The sequence below is a fragment of the Miniopterus schreibersii genome, assembly GCF_964146895.1.
Source record: "Miniopterus schreibersii genome assembly, chromosome: 12".
NCBI lineage: Eukaryota > Metazoa > Chordata > Mammalia > Chiroptera > Miniopteridae > Miniopterus > Miniopterus schreibersii.
Genome location: NC_138112.1, coordinates 72,768,339 through 72,789,522, shown reverse-complemented (window position 1 = coordinate 72,789,522; position 21,184 = coordinate 72,768,339). Strand labels below are relative to the sequence as shown.

The following is a 21,184-nucleotide window of genomic DNA, read 5'->3' as shown; positions in this document are numbered from 1 at the left end:
GCGCAGTGTCTCCCTGGCCTCCCACCACCTGCCCTGCTCTCAGGCTTCCCGGGGCACCCGTTCCCTGCCGCCTGGGGCCAGCCTGGGCAGCCGGACGGTGGCCATCGCCCACTGCATCCTGCCCACCCTGGTGCCGTCCCTGTGCAGTCCTGGGGGGGGTGGCCTGGCCTGGGTTCGGCTGTTGGGCCACCTGAGCCACCCCAGCTCATTACAGGTGCCAACTGGGACCAGCCTGTGGGCGGGGGGAGGTCTGTGCCCAGTTGCGGGCTGCCTCCGTGTGCCGGGCGTGCCCTCTGCGAGGCTCACCCCTGGCAGGGCTCCCAGCTCCTGCGTGTCCCGGGCACCTGGCTGCTGCAGACGGTGCCGTGATGTCCGATAAGGCTCGGACGTCCCCGGGGCTGGGACTTGCGGTCACAGCTCAGGTGGCTCAGCTGCCAGGGCACAAGCGGGGCATTGTTCCGGGGGCCCGGAGCGCCCTCGCCTCTGGCAGCAGCCTCTTCCGGCCGACGCTGCGCCCTCCTGGGAGCTGGGACCGGCAGCCCTAGGGCCCGGGTGGCCGGGGGGTGGCGCCCTTCCCCCCAGCATCCTCCAGAAAGTGAGTTTGACCCCCCCCTTTCCCTGGGTCTCTGTCTCCCAGCTCTCGGGGGTCTGGGGCTGCCTGATTTTGGAGCCTCAGGACTCAAGCTGGGCCAGAGGGTTGGTGGCTCGGGCAGGAGGGGGTGTCACGCACCCCGGGCTGTGAGCCCCAGGGCAGGGCCCCTCTCCCGGCACCGCTGAGGCTCCTGGGCCCACAGGCACGGGGCAGGGGAGGCAGAAGCGCACGTGTTACGATTCTTCTGGAAACTAGCCCGACGCTTTCAAATACCTGAGCCACACGCGGGTCCATGAACCCCGCCCCCTAACTCCGAGGTCAGGGGCCCGAGAGCATCCCCTGGGCAGCCCCGTAGCCGAGGTGGCACCAGCAGTGACGGTCAATGGTGGGTTTCCACCCGGCAGGGAGGACCCGAGAGATGGCGCTGCGCAGACGTGGGCTCAAGGGCGCTGAGTCTGCGGTTTGTGGACGACCCGCTCCGTTCCCCCCGCGTCCGGCCGTCCTGCCGCTAGGAAGGGGCTCTGGCCTGTGTCAGGGAAACTGAGGCAGGGGACCTCCCTGGGCCTATGGTCCTGGGGGGCTGCCAGCTGGCACTGGGCCGCCTTTGTGTGGACACCTCTGGGCCCCGGCAGCACCCTGGGGGGCCTGGGCGTGGGGTGGGCACACATCGCGGTCTCAAGACACCCCAGAGCGGAGCAGCCACCAGCCTCTAAGCTCAGGATGTTCATGGCCCTGGAGGGAATGCCCGGGCCCTCTGCCCGGCGACGCCAGCCTGCGGTCTGTCCCCGGGGGTTCCCGTCGGGACATTTCGTGGAGCTGGGGCCCCACACACGTGCTCCTTGGCGTCTGGCCTCTCAGCTCCGGGCCTCACTGAAGGCCTGTCCCCGGGGCCGTGGGGTCGGTGTCCTGCCCGTTGTGTGGACGGGACGGGCCACCGGCTGGCGGGCGGGGGGCCCGGGCGGGTGCCCGCGGGGGGCGGGCGGGGGGCCCGGGCGGGTGCCCGCGGGGGGGGCGGGCGGGGGGCCCGGGCGGGTGCCCGCGGGGGGGGCGGGCGGGGGGCCCGGGCGGGTGCCCGCGGGGGGGGCGGGCGGGGGGCCCGGGCGGGTGCCCGCGGGGGGGGCGGGCGGGGGGCCCGGGCGGGTGCCCGCGGGGGGCGGGCGGGGGGCGCTGCCCGCGGCTGACCGGTGCCTGTCCCGCAGCTTCCTCATCGTCCTGGTGTGCCTCATCTTCAGTGTGCTGTCCACCATCGAGCAGTACGTCGCCCTGGCCACGGGGACCCTCTTCTGGATGGTACGTACCCACAGCTGTGCCAGGCGCCGCGGGTGAGGTGAGCCGCTCCCGCACCGTGTGCCCGCCTGCTGGCCGGCGGCTGTGGGCCTGATAGCGGGGACCGGGGGTGGGGGCCCCTGGCTCTGATACCTGCCGGCGGGGCCCCCGGGATGAGGCGGCCTGAGGAAGAGCAGCCCGAGGCTGGGGTCCCGGAGGGCCTCCTGGAGGAGGCGTCTTCTGAGCAGGGCCAGGAGGGAAGGACGTGAGGATGTGGGTGTGAGGAACGGGGGTGTGGTTGGCGGGGACTTTCCCAAGCCTGCGCTTCGGCTCCAGGTCTGGGTGGCCCTCAACTGGGCTGACACTGGGACAGGGGCCCTGCGGCTGTCCCATTCCCTGTCCCCTCCCCTGGACGGCCCTGGCCACTGCCCTGGACGGCCCTGTCCCCTCCCCTGGACGGCCCTGTCCCCTCCCCTGGACGGCCCTGGCCACTGCCCTGGAGGCTCTCACCCTCCTGCCCGGGTCCCCGGCCCCCAAGGAGGGACTTGGGCACTGTGGGCGCAGGAGAAATCGCCAACACTGGGCCTGGGCCCCTCCTGCCCCAGCCTGTCTGAGCCCCCAGAGGGCTCCTCCCCTCCCAGCCAGCTGTGCGCCCCTCGGACGGGGCCTGGGGCAGCCCCCACGACCTCAGGCCCCCACAGCCTCGGGCCAGCGGCCAAGCGGGACCCTCAGCCAGGACGAATCACATCGTGGTCTGTGCTGGGCCAGGCGCCGGGGCCTGTGACCCAGGGAGCGAACACCTCCTGGTGGCCCGGCCGGGAGGCTGGCGGGAAGGTGGGCGCGGGGCCGGCCACGTCCCCTGGCGGCCGCCTGGATGCTGGCGGCTGACCCTGCTGTCTGTCCGCCGTGTTTTCGGTGTTTTCGCGTCTCCTTGTGCCCCACCCTCCACCTGCAAAGCGGAGAGAACCGCACTCCTGCCCGACGGCTGGGCTCCAGGGGGTCGGCCGGCCGGCTCATCCCGGCGCAGTTGCTGTCTTTCCTCCTGAGCTCTGGGTCTGGAGTTGGGGACAGTCCCCCTCTGGAGGCCCTCACTCAGATCCCAGCTGGCATTCCTTCGGGCACCGGGACGGGTCCCCCCTTGCTGGCGGCTCTGGGAGTGACCCGGCGGGTGGCCTTCCAGTGACCCCAGCGCCACAGGTTCAAAAGCCTGTGTTTCCTCCCCGACGCGAGGTGCCGTTTTCTGTCTTTTACCTTCACCCGAGGACGTGTTCATCGATTGGGGGGCGGGGGAGAAAAACATCGATGTGAGAGGGAAACACTGACGGGCTGCCTTGTGTCCGAACCCCGGCCGGGGGTCAGCCTGAAACCTTCTGGTGCATGGACAACTCTCCAACCAACCAGCCCAGATGTAAGGTGGCAATTTTATCGTAAACCGGACGTCCAGGTGCCAGGGGGCCCATTTTGGGGGTCCCCTGTCCTGGGCCACTGGTCTGAGCGACTTCGCATCCCAGGGCCACCTGTTTGGACGACACATGTGCTGAAACCTGTTTCATTTTGCGATTTAATTCCACGCACGGCTCCTCGTCGGGGTCACCCGCCAGCCCTCGCTAGCCGGCTCTTCGCGGTGACCGTCGCAACCGACTCGTCCTGCTCCCTGAAAAAACACACGGTGGCACCTGATGCGTGGGTGCGGGGAGCCTGGCGTGTCTGGGGGGGCCTTTGCCGGGCAGCTCTGCGGTGCCGGTTTCAGGCAGCGGCCGTTAAGTTTGCTTCTAATAAGGACTGTAACAGCGGTGCCGTCGGTTGCCATCGCAAGTGGGGTCTCCTCGTCTGCTAGGTTTCCTGCAGTTCGGTTTTTTGTTTTGGGGGGGCTTTTTTGTGTGTGTGGCTGTGACCTCTGCCACTGGCCTGCTCCTGTTCACAGGAGTTCATCCTCCGGTCCTTTAGTGATTCCTGGACGTGAGCCTGGCGAGCAGATGCGCGCGTGGCCCAGTTGGCGCGCTGGGCGGCGCGGAGACCTGGGTGCACCGGCCGCTCCGGCTTCGCCTGGCGGTCAAGCTCCTGGCCTCCCGTGAAGTCATGAGCCGGCCTCAGGGTGCAGGGGCCCTGGGGGCCCATGTGAGGGAGTGATTTTAACATGCCGGTGCTGACGTGTCTGTCTTGGCTCCGTGGACGTGGCTGTGCAGTGGCTTCTCCGGGATAAGCCCGGCCCCCGGGTCCTGGGATCCTGCTTTGAACTGCCCCGTATCAGGCTATGTCCCTCACGTAAAAGTAGGGTGGTCACCAGGCCAGTGAGGGGGACAGCGTTTGGGGTCACGCGGCACTCCTGTGTCTTCCCCGTGTCCCGTTCCCAGGGACCCATGGAAGCAGCCCTGGTGCCATCCGGGCCTGTGTGGAGGTCCCGGGGCACCACAGGTCGCTGCACTCGGGTAGCATGTCCCCACCGGTGGCCTAGAGAGAGTGTCTACACCCCTGCTCCAGGCGGGTCCCTCCCCCTGCAGGGGGCAGTGGACAAGAGCCAAGCTGCCCTCCCTGGTCCTGTGTCTGCGCCCGGGACAGGAGCGGTCTCCCCTCCCCCAGCCCCCCGGCCTCCCTCCCCCCAGCCAACTGCAGGGAGGAGCTGGGCAGGAGAGTGGGAAGCATGGGGTGTCTCAGTACTTTGGGTTATCACACGGCACCGGGAGCCACAGCCTGCACCCCACAAAGCATGTTCCCATTGCGAGTGGCTCCTCAGGTTCGCTCCGCATGGCCAAGGTGACCAAGTTACTTATCCAGGTGGAAACTGAGGCTGGGAGGGGCCGGGGGAGACCCTGCCAGGCTGGGCCCGGACTCCTGGGCCTGGCAGATCCCTGCCCTCCAGGCACTGGCTGGTATCTGCCTCCTGCTGACGGTCTGGGCTGGTGGGCACCAGCCAGGGAGGGGACTCGGCCTGCGGCCAGGGCCTGGTCAGCCGCTCGTCTCTGTGAGTTTCCTGGAGCTGCCGGAACAAAACACCCAAACCCGGCAGCTTAACCACAGACACTGTTCCCGTCCTGGAGGCTGGAGGCCGAGATCCAGGTGTCACAGGGCCGGTTCCCCCTGAGCCTCTCTCCTTGGTGTGTCCCTCTGTGTGTGTCTGTGTCCTGATCTCTTGCGAGGACACCAGGGACCTCATTTTACCTTCACCGGCCTCTTTAAAGGTTCTGTCTCTAAATACAGTCACATTCTGAGGTGCTGGGGGTCAGGGCCCCAATGCATGAGTTTTGGGGGATACAGTGCAGCCCACAAGCCCCTGACTGACTTGGGTCATTTCTCCTGGGCTGGGCAGTTAGCCTTTGAACCTGAAACGGCAGGGCCCCGGGGAGCAGCACCGCGAGTGACCACATCCCGGCCACGGAGACCCCCCAGCTGTACCCTGCAGGCCTTTGTGTGCGACTCTCAGCCCAGGCATCTCACCGATGGGCCGGGGGTTACCCAGCCACAGCCCAGGGTGGGAGGCGGACCCTGGGGCCTCGGGACCCCCATCTGGTCGGACCCCCCCTCTCCTCTGGGCGGGCCGGGGGCACCCCCCTCCCCACAGCGCTGCTCATGTTTAGAGAGAACTGTCACAGGTTTCATGGCTCAGTGCGGCCCAGAGCAGGCGAGGTAGCTGAGGGCTCCTGTCCTGCCCCATCGCAGCTGCCCCTGCCCCCTGCCCCCTGCCCCCTGCCCCTGCCCCCTGCCCCTGCCCCCTGCCCCAGCCCAGCTTCCTTCCCTGGCTCCTCCCGCCCCGCTCCTGACATTTCTGAGGCTTGCCTGCCACCTGGTGGCCAATCTGTGAACTGCGCACACAGTGCCCTCAGCGGAGGATGGGCCTGGTCAGGGGGTGGGGGCCCGGGAGGGGTGTGTGTCCCGCACCCTCTCCCCCGGGGCCGGGCCGGGTGTGCCCTAAGCACAGAGCCCACTCCCACTCTAGTCCCACCTCCCTTTCCACTCCTCCGAGGGCAGAGACCTGGGGCTGCCGCCCTTGCCCCCTTTCTCTCTGCCACCGTCCTGTCCCACAGGCCCCCTCCACGCAGTTCTTGCGTGTGCATATGTGCGCGCGTGTGTGTGCTTGTGCATGTGTGTGCATATGTGTGCGCGCGTGTGTGCTTGTGCATGTGTGTGTGTGTGTGTGCGTGTGCGTGTGTGTGCATGTGTGTGAGTGTGCATGCGTGCTGGGGTTAGAGGGTTGGAGTTTTCTTTTAAAAATCTGATTATTCCAGGAGCTCCCTGAGCATTTAGGGCAAAGTTGGCCGCTCCAGCCCGAGTGCTCGGGGCCCAGGCGCCCCTGACCGCAGGCACGTCCGCCTCACCTCCCCTCACTCCCCCGGCTCTGCACTCGAGCTGACCTGGGACACTCCCAGCCGCCTCGGGCCCTTGCTCTGCTCTCGCCAAGCCATCTCTCTGGCATGTCACAGGACCGGCTTCTCCTCCTGTTCCGGACCGTGGCTGTCACTGCCTCAGTGTCCCTCCCCTCACCCCTGCTCCTCTCAGCCCCGTGCTGGGGGCTCTGTGGTGGCCTCAGTCTCCTGCTGCGTCCATTCCCCAGCCCCCCGCAGGGCCTGGCTGTGGTCTCCCCGTGCCCAGCATGGCGCTCCTGGGTCTGCAACTCCCTCCCGTGAGTCCACTGCCCCCATAGGACGGCCCACGTTGCAGTAGGGTCCCGGGCCTCAGTTTCCCCGCCTGTAAAATGGAGGGGGTGGGCCTCAGATACCCTCCACAGGTCTTGCTGAGTTTCCAAGGTATTCTCTGCTCACGAGCTGGCCGTGTCTGGCTGAGAGTCATGGCCAGGGCTGGGGGGACGTTGGGGATACAATGGGGATGAGGCAGCTGTGGGTCCCCCCCCTTAGGGGGCAGATGTGAGCTACGTCAGGACTGGCTGGGAGGGAGGTGTGAGGTGAAGAGGAACTGGGGCGGGATGTGTCTCGGGGATGCTGAGGGCTTCCTGGAGGAGGGGGCGCCCTGAGGAGGAGAGAGGAAGAAGAATGTAAGGGGGTGCTGGGGGTCACCCCGGACAGGCAGGGCCCCCTCCCACAGCTCACAGTCTCCAGGGTGGGCCCCGGAGCTCTCGGTGCAGGTGGAAATCGGGGCTTCCTGGGGAGGCTTCAGGCTTGGGGGGTGGGAGGGTGGGGACCCCCAGGCAGAGGCAGAACGGGTGGGGAGTGGGCCGAGGAAGCTGACTTTGCAGCCCCCCGAGTCCAGGAAGCCCGGAGCCCGGCCCCGGGACACCAGGTGGCGCTGTTGTCAACGGAATGCGGGCGCTGCTGGCCGCGGCCCAGAGCGCGGGAGCCAGGCCTCAGCCGAGCCAGGAGGGGCCGGGTGGGCTCCGTGCGAGGGGCCCGAGAGCCGCACGATGTTTAAGGGGTGGAAAAAAATTCGCTCCGAGCTGTGTTTTCCCAGAGAGCCCATATTTCTTCCTTTTTTTCATAGGCTCTGCTGTTCTGGTGCCAGAAAGCTGTTATCTCAGCCCGGGGTAAGGAAGCCCCAGGCGGCCTCCGAGGGATTAAGCGTTCTGCTGAAACAGGGATATTTGGGGGGCCTGAAAAAGCCATTTTGTTGGAATCTCATCTCTGCTACGGGGTCTGCCCGGGGCCTGTTAACAGCCACGTATGAGATCCGAGCTTTGTTTGCTGTTTCCCAGGGGAAAGGGCCACTTCGGGGGGCTGCGGCCATGGCTCCTGCTCCGGTTCCTGAGCTCAGGGCCAGGCCGAGCGTGCACAGCCCGTGTGTGCGTGTGTGGCTACTTGTGCACGTTGCCATGTGCACACGTGTCCCTGCTTTGTGCCCGAGTTTCTGGGCCTGCCCCGCGAAGGAACCCCGGGTTTGGGGGCCTCTCCTGTGTTCCTCCCCACCCTGCTGCTGTGGCAGGACCCCCCCCCCACACACACACACGCTCTCAGCAGGAAGGGACCCTCCCGGGCCAGGTGAAGGCTGGTTTTTGTCTCTAAAACGCAACCCGACTTTGTTCAAATCCCACACAAAGAGGGGCCTCCGAGGCGCAGCACACACAGGTAACCGTGGCGCGCTGAGCGCCAGGGGATTGTCCTCGGTGCCTGCGGCTGCACCCGCGCCCGGAGGCCTGGGGGATGAGGTCATTGCCTGCGGCTTCCTCCCTGGCCCCGGCTCCCTCGCGGTGACCGGCCCTCCCGCCAGCTGCAGCCCCCTCCCAGCGCCGAGCCGGCGGGACCCTCCCGCTCTCCGGGCCCCAGTCTCTCAGCTGCAACGTGAGGCCCCGTAAGGGCTCGGGGGGCCCCCTCAACAGCCTCCTGTGGGTCCCCCTTTCCGTGGGGCAGGGTCCGGGCTCCGGCCGCCCCTCCCCCTGCTCCCACTCAGCAGCCCCTGCAGATCCCGGTTTCCGCACCCTTCGCATTCCAGCGGGGCGACCACGCGGAGGTCAGGGCCCCCGGCGACCACGCCCTCGCCCTGTCCCTTGCGCTGGAGGGGACGAGAGTCACAGAGCTCGAGTCCCTCCTGTCCTGCCCGAAGGTCAGGGCACCCTTGGGTGGCCCGGATTTTCCACAAGAAACCCCGTGGTCTGATTTTCTCGAGGCCTCCTGCCTGGGGTACCCCCCAGCCCTCCCCTCTGCTCGGTGGGCAACGAACGTCCACAGAGCCCCTCCCCCTGCAGTGGCCTCTGTGCAGCCTTCCTGCTCGCCCGTGGTGTCACCTACTCCCCCCTGGACCTCAGGGTGCTCTGGGAAGACCCCCTCTCCCAGCCCTGGAACCTCAAGCTCCTTTGTCTCTGTCCCCAGCACAGGGAGCCAGCAGCTGAGACTGTTCCCACCGCCCAGGCCTTCCCTGCGCTTCTGCCTCAGGACGTGGCCCACCCTCCCCGTCTAGTCAGTCGGGGTCCTCGCCCAGACCCCGTCGGCGGCAAACCCTTAGGGAGCACAGACCGAGGGCTGGGTCCGTGTGCAGATAGGCGTAGGGGCTCCAGGGCAGGACTCGGGCTTCATATCCGTACCCGGGACCCCGGGAGGAGGGTCAGCGCCTGGGGGGGCCTGAACCAGGGAGAGAGGGTGGAGGGCACTGGCCTCTGGGACCAGGAGGGGGCGAGGGTGGATGTGGGGGTCCAGGGCTGGCTTGGACAGTGCCTGTCTGGTGGGGGCAGGTGCTGGGTGGGGTGGGGGAGGCCCAGGCAGTCCCCCTGGCTCCCCCTCAAACCCCCCAGCTCCAGGTCACCCCCGACTTCCCCGCCTGCGTCTGTGAACAGAGGCTCAGGGCCGCCAAGCAGACTCTGTAACTGCTGCCCTCAGGGGACAAGGCTGACCCGTCAGAGCCCCTGTGCCGGTCAGCGGGGACCCCAAGAATGAGAGCCCCTCCCTGGGTGACTCTGTGGACACAGCTGAGCCGCCTCCAAAGCCCCTAAAGCAGGGCCTCTGGGCCTGCTCTGCCTGCCCACCGCATTCAGCGCCTGGCCCCCCGACACCGACGGGAGCTCCGTCCCATCGGCCGCGTGCACGTGCGAGGGCCACCGTCCCCACTGGGTACAGGAGTCGGTGTCCTGGCCCCCGAGGGTGTCTGAGCAGGGGGAGGCCAGGGCTCGCGAGCACCTCTGCGGGGCCCAGGGTGGTGGCTCGGGCCGTCCCGCCGGGGACAGTTCTGCCCCCCGGGCCCGTCCTCGGTGGGGGGACGGGTTGGCTCGCGGCGTCCTGGCCCGCAGGCAGCTGCTCTGGGGACAGCTGACATTCCTTCGTGCGGGGCCTGGGCCTGGCCGGGGGAGCCGTGAAAACGGGAATCCTCCCTGTAACCAGAACCTTCTTCGCGGACACCGGGCCCTGTGTTGGGGGGGCCCTACGGGGACTGTTCCTGTAACAAAGGCGCCCTGTGTGCAGCCCGCAGCCGGCCCGCGTTATCTGCGGCCAGGACGTCCTATCGATCGAGTCTGCGCAGAACGGGGGTGGGAGCAGGGAGAGGAAACTGGGAAAGGTTTGGAACTTTCCCTGAGAACACGTAACCCGATTCCGTGCGGCTGCTGTCAGGTGGACGGTCCCGGCCGCGGGCCGTGTCCTGGGCCCCGCCTGGGGGGCTCGGCCCGGCGTCACCTGCCCCCACCCCTCGCCCGCCCCCGCAGGTGCCCCTGGGGCCGCTGACTTCCGGCTGCCCCTCCCTCCTGAAGAGCGAGGGGAGGTGGCCCTGAGCTTACGCCTCGCGCTGGGTCCTCGGGCTCTGGGGAGACCTCACGGTGGCCAGTGGAGGCCCCGGGGCCCCGACCAGCAAGGGCTCGGCCGCGGGGCTCCCACGGGTGCGGGAACCGCCGAGCCTGGGCCGGTTTGTTTCCAGGGCATTTCCTGTTTTCAAGCCATAAAACCGTGCGATGCAAAGTGAGGGTGGGCGCCCAGCCCCCCTTCCTTCCCGGCATCCCTGCCCGCAGCCCCCCTGCCCTGGGCCCTGAGGGTCACCCTCCTCCCTGGGGACCACCCGCCTGGCCCATGGGGAGGCAGGAGCCTGGGGCCTCGTACCCCCGGGGGCCAGCGGGCCCAGGGACCCGTCACCGTGAAGGTGCCCACTCAGCAGGCCCCACGGCCGGCCCCCGGGCCCGTGTGCGTGTGTGTGTCTGGGTGTGCGTGGTTTTGTGTGTGTGTGTGCGTGTGTGTGAGCGTGTGTGTGTGCGTGCGTGTGCATGTGAGTGTGTGTGCGTGTGCATGTGTGCACGTGCACCTGGGTGTGTGTGGTTTTGTGTGTGTGTGTGTGTGTGTGTGTGCATGCGTGCCTGGGTGTGTGTGCATGTGTGTGTGCGTGTGAGCGTGTGTGTGCGCGTGGGCGTGTGTGCACGTACGCCTGGGTGTGCGTGGTTTCCAGGCTTCTCCCTCTCAGGGCCAGGTGTCTGGGTGGTCTTTCTCCACCTCTCCCCCTGGTACCCCCCCCTTTTTCCCCTTTTCAGAAATTGTGATGATTCAGCTCCACGTCGGTAACCAGAGATGGAGCCTCCCGGGTTGGGGTGCAGGCGTGGTGGGGACAGGCGGGGCCCCGCTGGCTCTGCTCAGATGGGGAGCTCAGCTCAGCCTCAGCCTGGGCTGGGGGGCCTTTCGGGGGCAGGCACGGGGGTCCTTCCTGCCCTGCTAGAAAGTGACAACCATGCAAGGAGGGGTTTTGGTTTTTTTAACCCGCACCCAGGCTGCCCACCACCCCCGGGGCGCCCTGCTCTCGGGCGGCCTGGCTCCGTTCACTCTCCCTTTGCCCTTGTCAGCATGTCCCCGAGGCAGGGACAGGAGTCAGGGCTGGGGGGCTGCTCTGGGCCCCCCGCCCTGCTTGGGGATTTAGGGGGATTAGAGGGCTGTGGTCCTGGGACAGGTGCTTCCTTTATGCTCTGCTGGGGGGGGCGTCATTAGTGCCACATTCAGGGGGTCTCGCCCAGGGGAGTGAGGGCCGTGTGTTGGGGCCTTGTTCTCACATCTGACCCCGGCCAGCTGGAGCGCCGGGCTGTGCAGGGCAGCAGCTGACATAACATAGCGGGGCGCAGGGCTCGGGGCGCGGGGCTCGGGGCGCGGGGCGCGGGGCGCGGGGCTCGGGGCGCGGGGCGCGGGGCTCGGGGCTCGGGGCGCGGGGCGCGGGGCGCGGGGCTCGGGGCGCGGGGCGCGGGGCTCGGGGCTCGGGGCGCGGGGCGCGGGGCGCGGGGCGCGGGGCGCGGGGCGCGGGGCTCGGGGCTCGGGGCGCGGGGCGCGGGGCTCGGGGCGCGGGGCGCGGGGCGCGGGGCTCGGGGCTCGGGGCTCGGGGCGCGGGGCTCGGGGCGCGGGGCGCGGGGCGCGGGGCGCGGGGCTCGGGGCGCGGGGCTCGGGGCGCGGGCTGAGCAGGCAGCGGGGTGCGGGGTGCAGGAGGGGCCTGGCACCGGGCTCGCGTGGGGCTCCAGGGGCTGCCCCGGGGATCGGCAGGGACAATGGGATGAGCCGTGGGCATGGCGTGGGGCACGGTGTGCCTGCCATCTGTTGCCCCACAAGTGGGCTCTCCCAGTGGCTGGTCTGGGGCGGGGACCGGGGGCCGTGCGGGTGCAGAAGAATCGCCCACACGCCATCCAGACGGGCGGCGGTCGTGCTGTGGCCTCCCCAGGTCCTGCAGAGAGTGTGTCCCCAGCAGGAGGAAGGGAGCTCAGGGCAGCCTTGCGGGTGGAGGGGCCCCCGGCTCTGAGCCCCCGGCCCCTGCCTCACTACCTGGCCTCAGAGCGGGCGGCCACTGCCCCCTGTAGCTGTTGCCTCCCAGCCGTGGGACAGTCGGCATACGGGGGGGGGGGGACCCCGGGCGGGGCTGCTGGCCGCCTGTTCAGTAACCAGGTAGGAGATGCCCTTGGCCCAGGTCCAGCTGTGTGCCCAGCACACTGCCCACGAGCGACTTCTGGGCCTGATGGACCCAGGTGGGCTCAGGAGGACTTGATGTTGGCCTTCAATGCGGGGGACCTTGGAGCCCTGGGGCGTCGTTAGGGTCCTAGAACTGGAGGCGATGGCCCCTCCCCAAATGCGTGCGCCAGTCTTGCTGGGCCTCTGGCCGCCTGGGAAGGCAGGTGCCCGGCCTGGGCAGTTTCTCTGCCCCTTGGGTGCCAGCTGTGAGGCAGAGACCCTGCCTAGTCCAGGGCTCGTGGTGAGGGGGCCACATCTGCATTTTCACGTGGACCCAACCACCGCTGGGCCAAGTACAGTCCCCTGTGCTGAAAACCAGGCCAGGCCATGACCAGTGGTGCCCTTTCCTGGCTTGTCAAGGTCAAGGGTGGTTGAAGGAGCCGGTTGTGAAAATGCGCCTGGTCCACCAGACTCCTAATGAGAGGCAGGTGTGCACAGGTACACACGGAAATGTGGGAACACGGGCACAGCCGACAGACACACGGGCTCAGCACGCAGTTACACAGACACACAGGCACAACACGCACACACAGCTACACAGACATACGTGCACACACACAGAGACACAGACACACGTAGATACACACACATGCACACATACAGTTACATGCACACAGTTACACAGATACACACGTGCACACACAGACACAGTGGATAGACACACAGCTACACAACACATACACACGTGCACGCACACACGTGTACACAAGCACACACATGCATAGATACATGTGCACACAGTTACACACATGCACACACAGCTACACAGATGCACTCACACATGCACACACACGCACGGACGCGCACACGTGGAGGTCACCAGCGTGGCCTGCTCACGCGCTGAGCACCCGCACACATGGTCCGCGCGCACACGTGCGCGGCCAGCCCGGAGCGGGCGGCCAGGAGCGACCCCCGGGGCCGCGTTCCATGTGCGCATTGGCTCCAGGAGCTGTCAGCACGGGAAGCGAGACGAGAACAGAATGTGAAGCTGCAGGGAGAGGCCCCGGCCCCCTCCTGGCGGCCGCTGCTCGGTCAGTCTCCGAGCAGGACGGGCGGGAAGGGCCTGAGCACTGAGGGCAGAGGGCTCGGCGGGAGCGGGGGGGCTGCAGCTCCACGTCACGTTCAGTTTCCTGAGCTGGGCCCGTGTCTCTTCTCCAGCCGAGGTCTGGGCCCGGCCAGGGAGGGTCCGGACGTTGCCACCACTGTCCTTGGGGTGGGGGCCGGGCTGGGGTCGCGTATTATTCATTCCCCAGAGTCACTGACCCCCTGAGCTCCCCAGATGGTGGTCACTGTGGAGACCCGGGCTGGACCTCGAGCCCCGTGGCCTCACTGTTTCCAGGGTGCTGGTGAGCGGGGCTCTGTCCCTGGTGGGCCCCTCTCCACTCTCCTCCAAACACCCCCCTTTTTCCCAAAGTCTGTCTTCATCTCAGGTTCAAGGTGATTCTTCTTATAAGTGAGGACATATGTTAGGCCACTTGGGAGCCCCAGGACTTTGGGAAAACGCCCTCTTGTCCTGGGGCGTTTGTAAGAATTTCTGGTTTCTGCGCAGTGTTCAGAGAACCCCCAGTGTAAGTTTCCATCGCTGGGCCTGTGTAGATGGGCAGCCGGGGGGCTCAGGGGCCATGGCAGCCTCCGGAGGCCCCTGGACCCCCTCTCAGTGCAGGGTAGGGGGCAGCAGCCTGGGGACCGCAGAGCCCCCCCTCCTGGTCTGTGGGAGGCCTGCCGTGCGCGTGGTTCCCTGAGGCCCCCGACGCCTGGACCACAGACAGACTCGGGAAGGGGCGGGGGGCCGACCCTCTGAGGCTGCCCGGTGGCCCCACATGTGTTCCCACCCTCTCCGGACCTCGATTTCCTGGTATGTAAAACTCGGGTGGTGTCGGTGGCTCCAGGCCTGGGACTGCGGGGTGGACACCCAGGGCGTGCAGGTTCTCCGTCCTGAGCCCACGGGCTCCAGGGCCAGTGAGACAGTGGTCTCCTCGGGCAGGGGCAGAGAGGTGGGTGGGTGCCGGGGAGCAGGGGGAGGGCCGTCCGTGCCACGGAAGGTGCCCGGGTGGGAGCCAGTGAGCTGGAGCTGGAGTTGGCGGCACCTGGACATTCTCCTGAAACCCAAGGGGGGCGAGACAGACAGACACACAGACGGACTCACGCTGGCCGTGGCAGCCCACGCACCGGGGTGTCCACGAGGTTTAGTTTCTCTGCCCACTTACACCCAGAACAGCTTAGTGAGGTGTGGACGTTGGCGCGTGAGACGCCCTGAGGCCGCCACCACCACCTCCGCTGAGCCCCCCTCATGAGCGGAGGCCCCTCAAAGTCTCTGCCCGTTTTAAATGGCACTGTCTCCTCCTCGCCGACCCGGTGGTATCTTCTAAAGGCTAAAATGACCAATTTTCATTTGCCCCACACGACGGGTGACGGAGATTTTCTTCTATATGTTCTGCTGGTGGTTTCATTATTTTTTTCACTTACTGATTTTGAGAGAGAGAGAGAGAGAGAGAGAGAGAGAGAGAGAGAGAGAAACGTCGACTTGTTACCCCAGTTACTATTATTATTATCATTTTAGGATATTTTACTGATTTCAAAGAGAGGGAGGGAGAGAGAGAAACGTCGATGATGAGAGTCCCTGACCGGCTGCCTCCTGCGCGCCCCCGACGGGATCGAGCCCGCAGCCCGGGCCTGGGCCCGACCGGGCATCGAACCCCGATCGCCTGCGTCCTGGTGGACGCTACGTCGGAGCCGCCGGCCGGGCTGGAACCGCGTTTCCCCAGCTGCAGGGATTCCTGGCTCTGGGATCTGCCCCGTCGGTGCCCCCGCCGCCCGGCTTTCTCTTCCTTGGCGTTAGCAGGGCGCGTCCGTGTCCCTCGAGCCTGTTTGCGTCTCTATACTCGCGGCGCGTCTCGTGTGCGAGGCATGTCCTCGAGCCTTATTTTTTGAACCCAATCGAAACGTTGCCTCTGAAAGGCCGCGTGGAGCTCACTCGCGTTTATTGGTGCGACGGATGCCCTCGGCCCGGCGCCTTTTAACACGGCCTCGGGCCTCGTCTCGGTTGCCTTTCGCCGCTGGCTCGTTGGGGCCCCTCGCAAACCGCGAGCGGGTCCTGTACTCCCAGGTCGGAAGGTTCGGACCCCACAAGCTGGGCTGAGAAAGCCAGGGACGTGGGGGGGCTCGTGGTGGCCTCGCTGGGCGGGCGACTGGGTCTCTGTGTGGAGGTGAAAGACCGAGTCACGCAGTTTGGGGTGGAGGGGGCGGTCCTGGCAGCCGGGTGGAAGGAGTCGAGAGAAACCCGCAGTGTCCGGAGAGCAGGGTGGAGGGTGTCAGGGCCTCCGGGTGGTGCCCCCGAGGGAGGCCCACGGCTGCCGCAGCAGGTCCCATGTCTGGGGGGCTCCTCCGGGAACTGCCCCGGGGACCCGGGGTTGGCTCGCGTGGCCGAGGGCTGCTCCCCTGCGCCCAGTCCCCAGGATGGCACAGGAGGCGCCTGGGCCGCGGCCCCGCCAGCCCCACCTTCCCCGCGTGGCCTCCCTTCTGTCCGGCCTTCGCTTGCTCATCCCTCCTGGCCCTTCAGGCCACAGCTTGGGGGTCAGGCACCTCCTTGGGGAGCCTGTCCCTGCCTCCCTTTCCCCTCACGAACCCCCGTTTTGAACACGGAGACGTCTCCTCTTTAGGTGGCCCGGCCAGCGAGTCCTGGCGGGTCCTGGCAGGTGTAGTCGCCACCACAGTCAAGACCTACACTGTTCCGGTGGCCCTGGTGGCCCAGCGCCCGGGGCAGACCCCCCAGCCCCCGCACCCCCACGCCCGCACCCGGCACCTGGCAGTGGCGGAGGCCCCCTGTCCCCGTGGTCCTGCCTTTTCCAGGACGTCACGGGAAAGGCATGCCTCGCGGCAGCCCTGTGTCTGGCTTCTCTCACTTCGCGGGACGCGTGTGCGCCCCGTCCGTGCGGTGGCCTGCGTTCAGGACTCTGCTTCGTCTTAATTGGATAAAGTGTCCCGCAGCTTGTTTATCTGTTCACAGGCTGATGGACGCCTGAGCCCTTTCCAGCTCGCGGCCGTTAAGATGAAAGCCGCCCGAGTACCGCGCAGGTTGGAGCGGCCGTGTCTCCCGGGTACACGCCGGGAGCAGGGCGCGGGGCACGCGGGGCGGGGCCCGCTGACCTCACGGAGAAGCTGCGCGGTCCCCGCAGTGCGCTCGGTCCCCAGCACAGTGCCCTCCGTCTCATCCCCTCCATCCCAGAGCAACTGTTTCATTGCGTCTCCCTAGTGACCAGTGACCCGGGCACCTTTCCTGCGCCCACGTGCCTTCCCCGCTGTGTGACTGTTCTGCCCATTTTAATAATCGGCCGTTTGCCTCAGGGCCGAGCGGTAGGATTGTTCTGGAACTCCGGGTAGGAGTCTGCCCGTTCGATCCTGACGGTCAGATGCGCGTGTTGCGAGTGTTTGCCCCCAATCTGTGGCTGCTCTCCGCTTTTTCGTAGCAGCATCTTTCAGAAGAGCAGACGTTTTTAATTTTGACGACGTCCAATTTTTCAGGGTGGTTTTTTTTTCCCCCCCTTTAAGATTCATGTTCTTTGTGTTCTAAGAAATATTTGCCTGATCCAAGGTTACAAAGATTTTCCTCCTATGTTTTCCGGAGACGTTTCAGAGTTGTACATTTGGCGTTTAGACCTGTGGTCCGTTTCCAGTGTAATTTTATATAAGGTGACAGGTATGGATGGACGCGAAGTCTTCCTTGCACGTGGCTGTCCAGTCGTCCCTGCACCTTTGCTCCATAGAATTAGCGACAGCTTGAGGGAGATCAGTGGGCCACGGGCAAGGGTCTGCGCCTCGATTTTCTCTTCTGCTCCCCCCACCCCTCCCCCGAGTCGTGGTTCGCGTGGCTCTCACGGGAAGCCTTGAAACCAGGCTGTGCTAATCCCTCGATTCTGTTCATTTTCAAAAGTATGTTGGCAACTCCAGTCCTTTGCATTTCCACAAAAATCTGGGAATCGGTTTGTTAATTTCTATCCCAAGACCCCCCAGGAATTTTGGTTAGTGTTGCCTTGACCAGTTAGATGGGTTTCAGTATCACACAGGACCAAGTTGTCTCGCCCATGGATACAATGTATCTCCACGCGAGTTGTCTCACCCATGGATACAATGTATCTCCATGCGCAGACCTCACGTGTAACTTGGGAGGTTTGTTACTAAGTATTTCATGTGCTTGACACCGGACAGTGCTCTGTCTCCATTTCCCTTCAGATCCTTTGTTGCTAGTATGTCGGCCTCGCACCCTGTGCTTTTGCTCACTAGTTCTGGAAGCTTCCTTATTTTTTTTTTTTTTTAGGATTTTCTATGGAGATGATCATGTTGTCCCAAACAGTGGGTTTTAGTGTCTCCTTTTCCGTCTCTAAGCTTTTTATTTCCAGTTCTTGCCGGGTTCTCTGGCCGGGCTGGGAGGGCAGCGGTCCTTTGCCCTCTGAGCTCAGGGGGAGGCCTCGGTCTCTCACCTTGGGGTGTGATGTGCCTGTGGGTTTTGCAGGCACCCCTTTTCCGCTGGGAGTGGGCACCGAGCGAGGCCGCTGGGTTTCGTCAAAAGCTTTTCCTGTATCTATTGAGAGGATTATGTTTTTTCTTTCTTAGTTGGTTAACATGGTGAACTGCACGGATTGCTTTCCCAACAGTTCACTAACTCTGACCTATTTTTTTCTTTCTCTTTTTAATTTATCTTTATTGTTGAAAGTATTACAGATGTCCCCTCTCTGACTTCTTAATATAAAGCCCATTTGGCCATGATGCACTTTTTAAAAAATGTATTGCTGGACTTGATTTGCTAACTCTGTGGATAGAATCCGCATCTGTGATCACGAGGGAGGTCGCCTGGGGTTCGTTTGCTCGGAACAGCTCTGCTTTTTGGCGCCAGGTGAGGGGGCCTCACGGAATGAGCTGGGAAGCGTCCCAGCTTTCCAGTTCGGGAAGAGTTAGTGTGCGATGGCTGAATTTCTCCCCTAAATGTTTGACTATGTGAAGCCGCTGGGCCTGGAGTTGTTTTTGTGGCAAAGCTTTTCGTTAGAAACGCTGTTCCTTTTCCTAGATTCGGGGCCATTCTGATGATCACTTTCTTCTTGGGTAACTTTTGAGACTCTGTGTCTTTGGAGGTGCTTGTTTCCACGGAGCCAGAGCCCCAGCCAGATCTGGAAACAAGGCCCCCTTGTGATGGATGTCAGCCCGGAGCCTTAGGGACCGTGGGGTTTGCAGCGTCAGCACGCAGATGTTCGAAGGCAGAAGGGGACCCTCCTCGGGGTCCAGGGAGGGGACACGGGCTGGGGGCCTTTGGCTCTCCATCCCCTGTGCTGCTGGCCGCCCAGCTGGGCACCCTGCATGGCGCAGCCCGGGGGGGGGGGTGGAGGGTCCGCGTGGAAGGTCAGACTCTGGCCGTTCCCTTCCGGCTGTGCTCGGGGCCCGGGCCCCTTCTCAGGCAGGAATGCGGTGGAGCCCTCCGCCCCAGCAAGTCCGTTTTGTCTCGCACTTTCTCTCTGTAAACTTGGGCCTTGAAACAGTTCAGTCCTCTGAAGCTGTTCACGTATTAGCTGTTAAAACTGCAGAATCTGTGCACAATTTCCTCTCAATCCCTCAAAATGTTCCTGAAATAAAAATACTTTACATTCAATGCCTGTCCTGAAAATCTCGAGATGTCAGAATGTGAGTGAGGCGCCCAGCGGGGACGCAGAGCAGCCGGTGGGGACACAGAGCAGCACCCGGGCGCGCACGCCCACACCCCGTGCGCGTGCACCGGGCACCGCGTGTACTCACGGCACCCGCACTGTGCACGCACGCTCCCTGCACCCCATGTACACACATCATGCACTGCATACGCTCGCCCACAGGCGCACACACGGCCTGCGCTGCACGCACACCGGCGAGCCCCGTCACGCGGGGCCACCTCCCCGACCTCCAGCTGAGTCCAGGCGCCCCCAGCCTCAGCTTCGGGAAGCCCCGCTCGGCCCCATGGCCACGCAGGGCCTTCTCAGCGCTGTGCCCAGATCACTAGAAAGGCTTTGCGTCCCAGAGGCTCTTGGTTTGGTAAACTTCTAGTTCTGGGGAAATTCTTAAATGAGACATTTTTAGAAGCTTGGGCTCCCGGCAGATAAACATTCCGCCTCCCCCTCCCCTTTTCCCCATCCCACCGGGTAGGTGGTGATCACAGGGTGGGACTTCTTTTGGGGTTAACAGCCCGCAGCAGTGGGGTTCCTGGGCTGAAAATAAACCCCACTTAGCCGGCCTGTGGACGGAAATAGCCCGGCCCGGGGAAGACGGGGATTTGCTTTAAATACGTGTAAAGCTAGCTGCCGGGCGGCTAATGGTGTCTGCAGCGGGCACGGGCCTCCCGCTCCCCGCCACAAATTGCAGGGCGGCCAGCCCGGGCCACTCCTGTGTGCGCGAGGCCCCGTGTGGGATTCTCGGGGGTTCTTGGCCCCGAGGCTGTGCAGTGGGGCTCAGGGGGCTCAGGACCCGCTTCCCTGAAAGCCCCCAGTTGCCTTTTCTCTGCTCAGAGCCCTGGGTGCTCCCCCCATCCCGCCGCTTTTCCTGCCCCAGCCCTTTGCTGCAGCTGCTCCTTCGCCTGGAATGTCCTGCCAGCATTTTGAGTCCTGTTTTCAGAGCCCAGGTTTTTCCATGGAGTGGGGAAGGGGTGGACTCATGTTTCCCTGCAAGGAAAAAACAGGACCCTGTCTCGCCACTGCCTGTGGGACCCCCTCCCGGGAGAAAAAAGCTGCAGAGCCTGCAGCCTGGACATCCCCACAGACCCTTATCCAATCCTTGGCTTGACCTTGGAGACAACCTGGATCCCCGGGGTGCAGGAACTGCCCCCTTCATGTGTCCGCAGGGTGGGCTCCCTCTGAGGCCCTGAGGGAGACTCTGCCCCCCCCCCCCAAGCTTCTGCTGGTCTGTGGTGACCTGTGAGCTGCTTGGGCTTTGGAGAAGCCTCACCCCAATCCCTGCCCTCAAGCTCACTTGGCCTTCTACCTGCATATGCGTCTGTGTCCATCAAAGAGGACACCAGTCATATTGGGTCAGAGTCCACCCCAGTGACCTCATCTTAACTAATCACATCTGCAGGAACCTTATTTCCAAATAAGGTCACATTCCCAGGTACTGGGGTCAGGACTTCAACACATAAAGTTGGGGGGGGACACACCTCCACCTGAACAGTGACTGAGGCATGGGGAGCAGAGTGGGCCTGTGGAGCAGGGGATGTTGGGGACCACTCTGGTCTGGGCTGTTCTGGCGTGTGAGGTGCATGGCCCTCGGTGACTGTTTTCACCTGTTGTACTAATGACTCCTGGCCTGGGCCCTGGGTTTGGTGTTCTGCATGGTGCCGGGGACTTGCCCAGAAGGAGACAGGAGAGACCCCTGTGCTCAGGCTTCTTGCAAAAAAAAAAAAAAATTATTGGTTTCTGTGACGTCTATGAAAGGGATGTTGGCGATTGCTTCAGTCACCCACACAGCTGTCGATGGGGGTGAGAGGAGGGCGAGGAAATGAATTTACACACACAGAGTCCTGCTTCACTGGGGAGGAAGCGCAGGGGAGACTGTGGTGGAAACTCCCCAGGTCGGAGCAGGCGTGGTCACGAGTTTACGGAATAGGAGTGTCACCGTGACGGAAGAGTCTGGTGAAGCGCCCACATTTGTGAATGAGAAGGGAATGATCAGCTCAGTTACTAAAAGCCAAACGAAAAAAAACACAAGGTAAAATAGCAAATAGAAAGTAAGAGGGGAAGACATCAGATGTATCCAGTTTTACACTAAATGCGAATGGCCTGGATTTCTCTGCTAAAAGGCAGAAGACCGTTAAAGAATTTTTCTTTTGAACAGATACACTGTTCAGAGGATTTCAGTCAAGCAAACAACAGTGGACGGTCGAAAAATAAAGAAATGGCCAAAGCGACGCCAAGTGAGTGCGGACAGAAGGGGAAAAGCAAGGTGGGCAGTGCCAGTGTCTGAGACAAGCCCAGACGAGGCACTGTTT

The 21,184-nt window shown here is 64.4% G+C and overlaps 1 protein-coding gene across 2 annotated transcripts in view; it reads left to right on the top strand.

The window, feature by feature from the left end:
• KCNQ1 (potassium voltage-gated channel subfamily Q member 1) overlaps positions 1–21,184 on the top strand; it is a gene marked incomplete at its 5' end in the record, with an annotated part of 258,881 nt that overhangs the window by 28,750 nt on the left and 208,947 nt on the right. For both annotated transcript variants that reach the window (XM_081154358.1, XM_081154359.1), the window contains one exon: positions 1,792–1,882. In XM_081154358.1, coding sequence (XP_081010484.1) covers positions 1,792–1,882 — 91 coding nt within the window. The remainder of the gene's footprint in view (positions 1–1,791; positions 1,883–21,184) is intronic.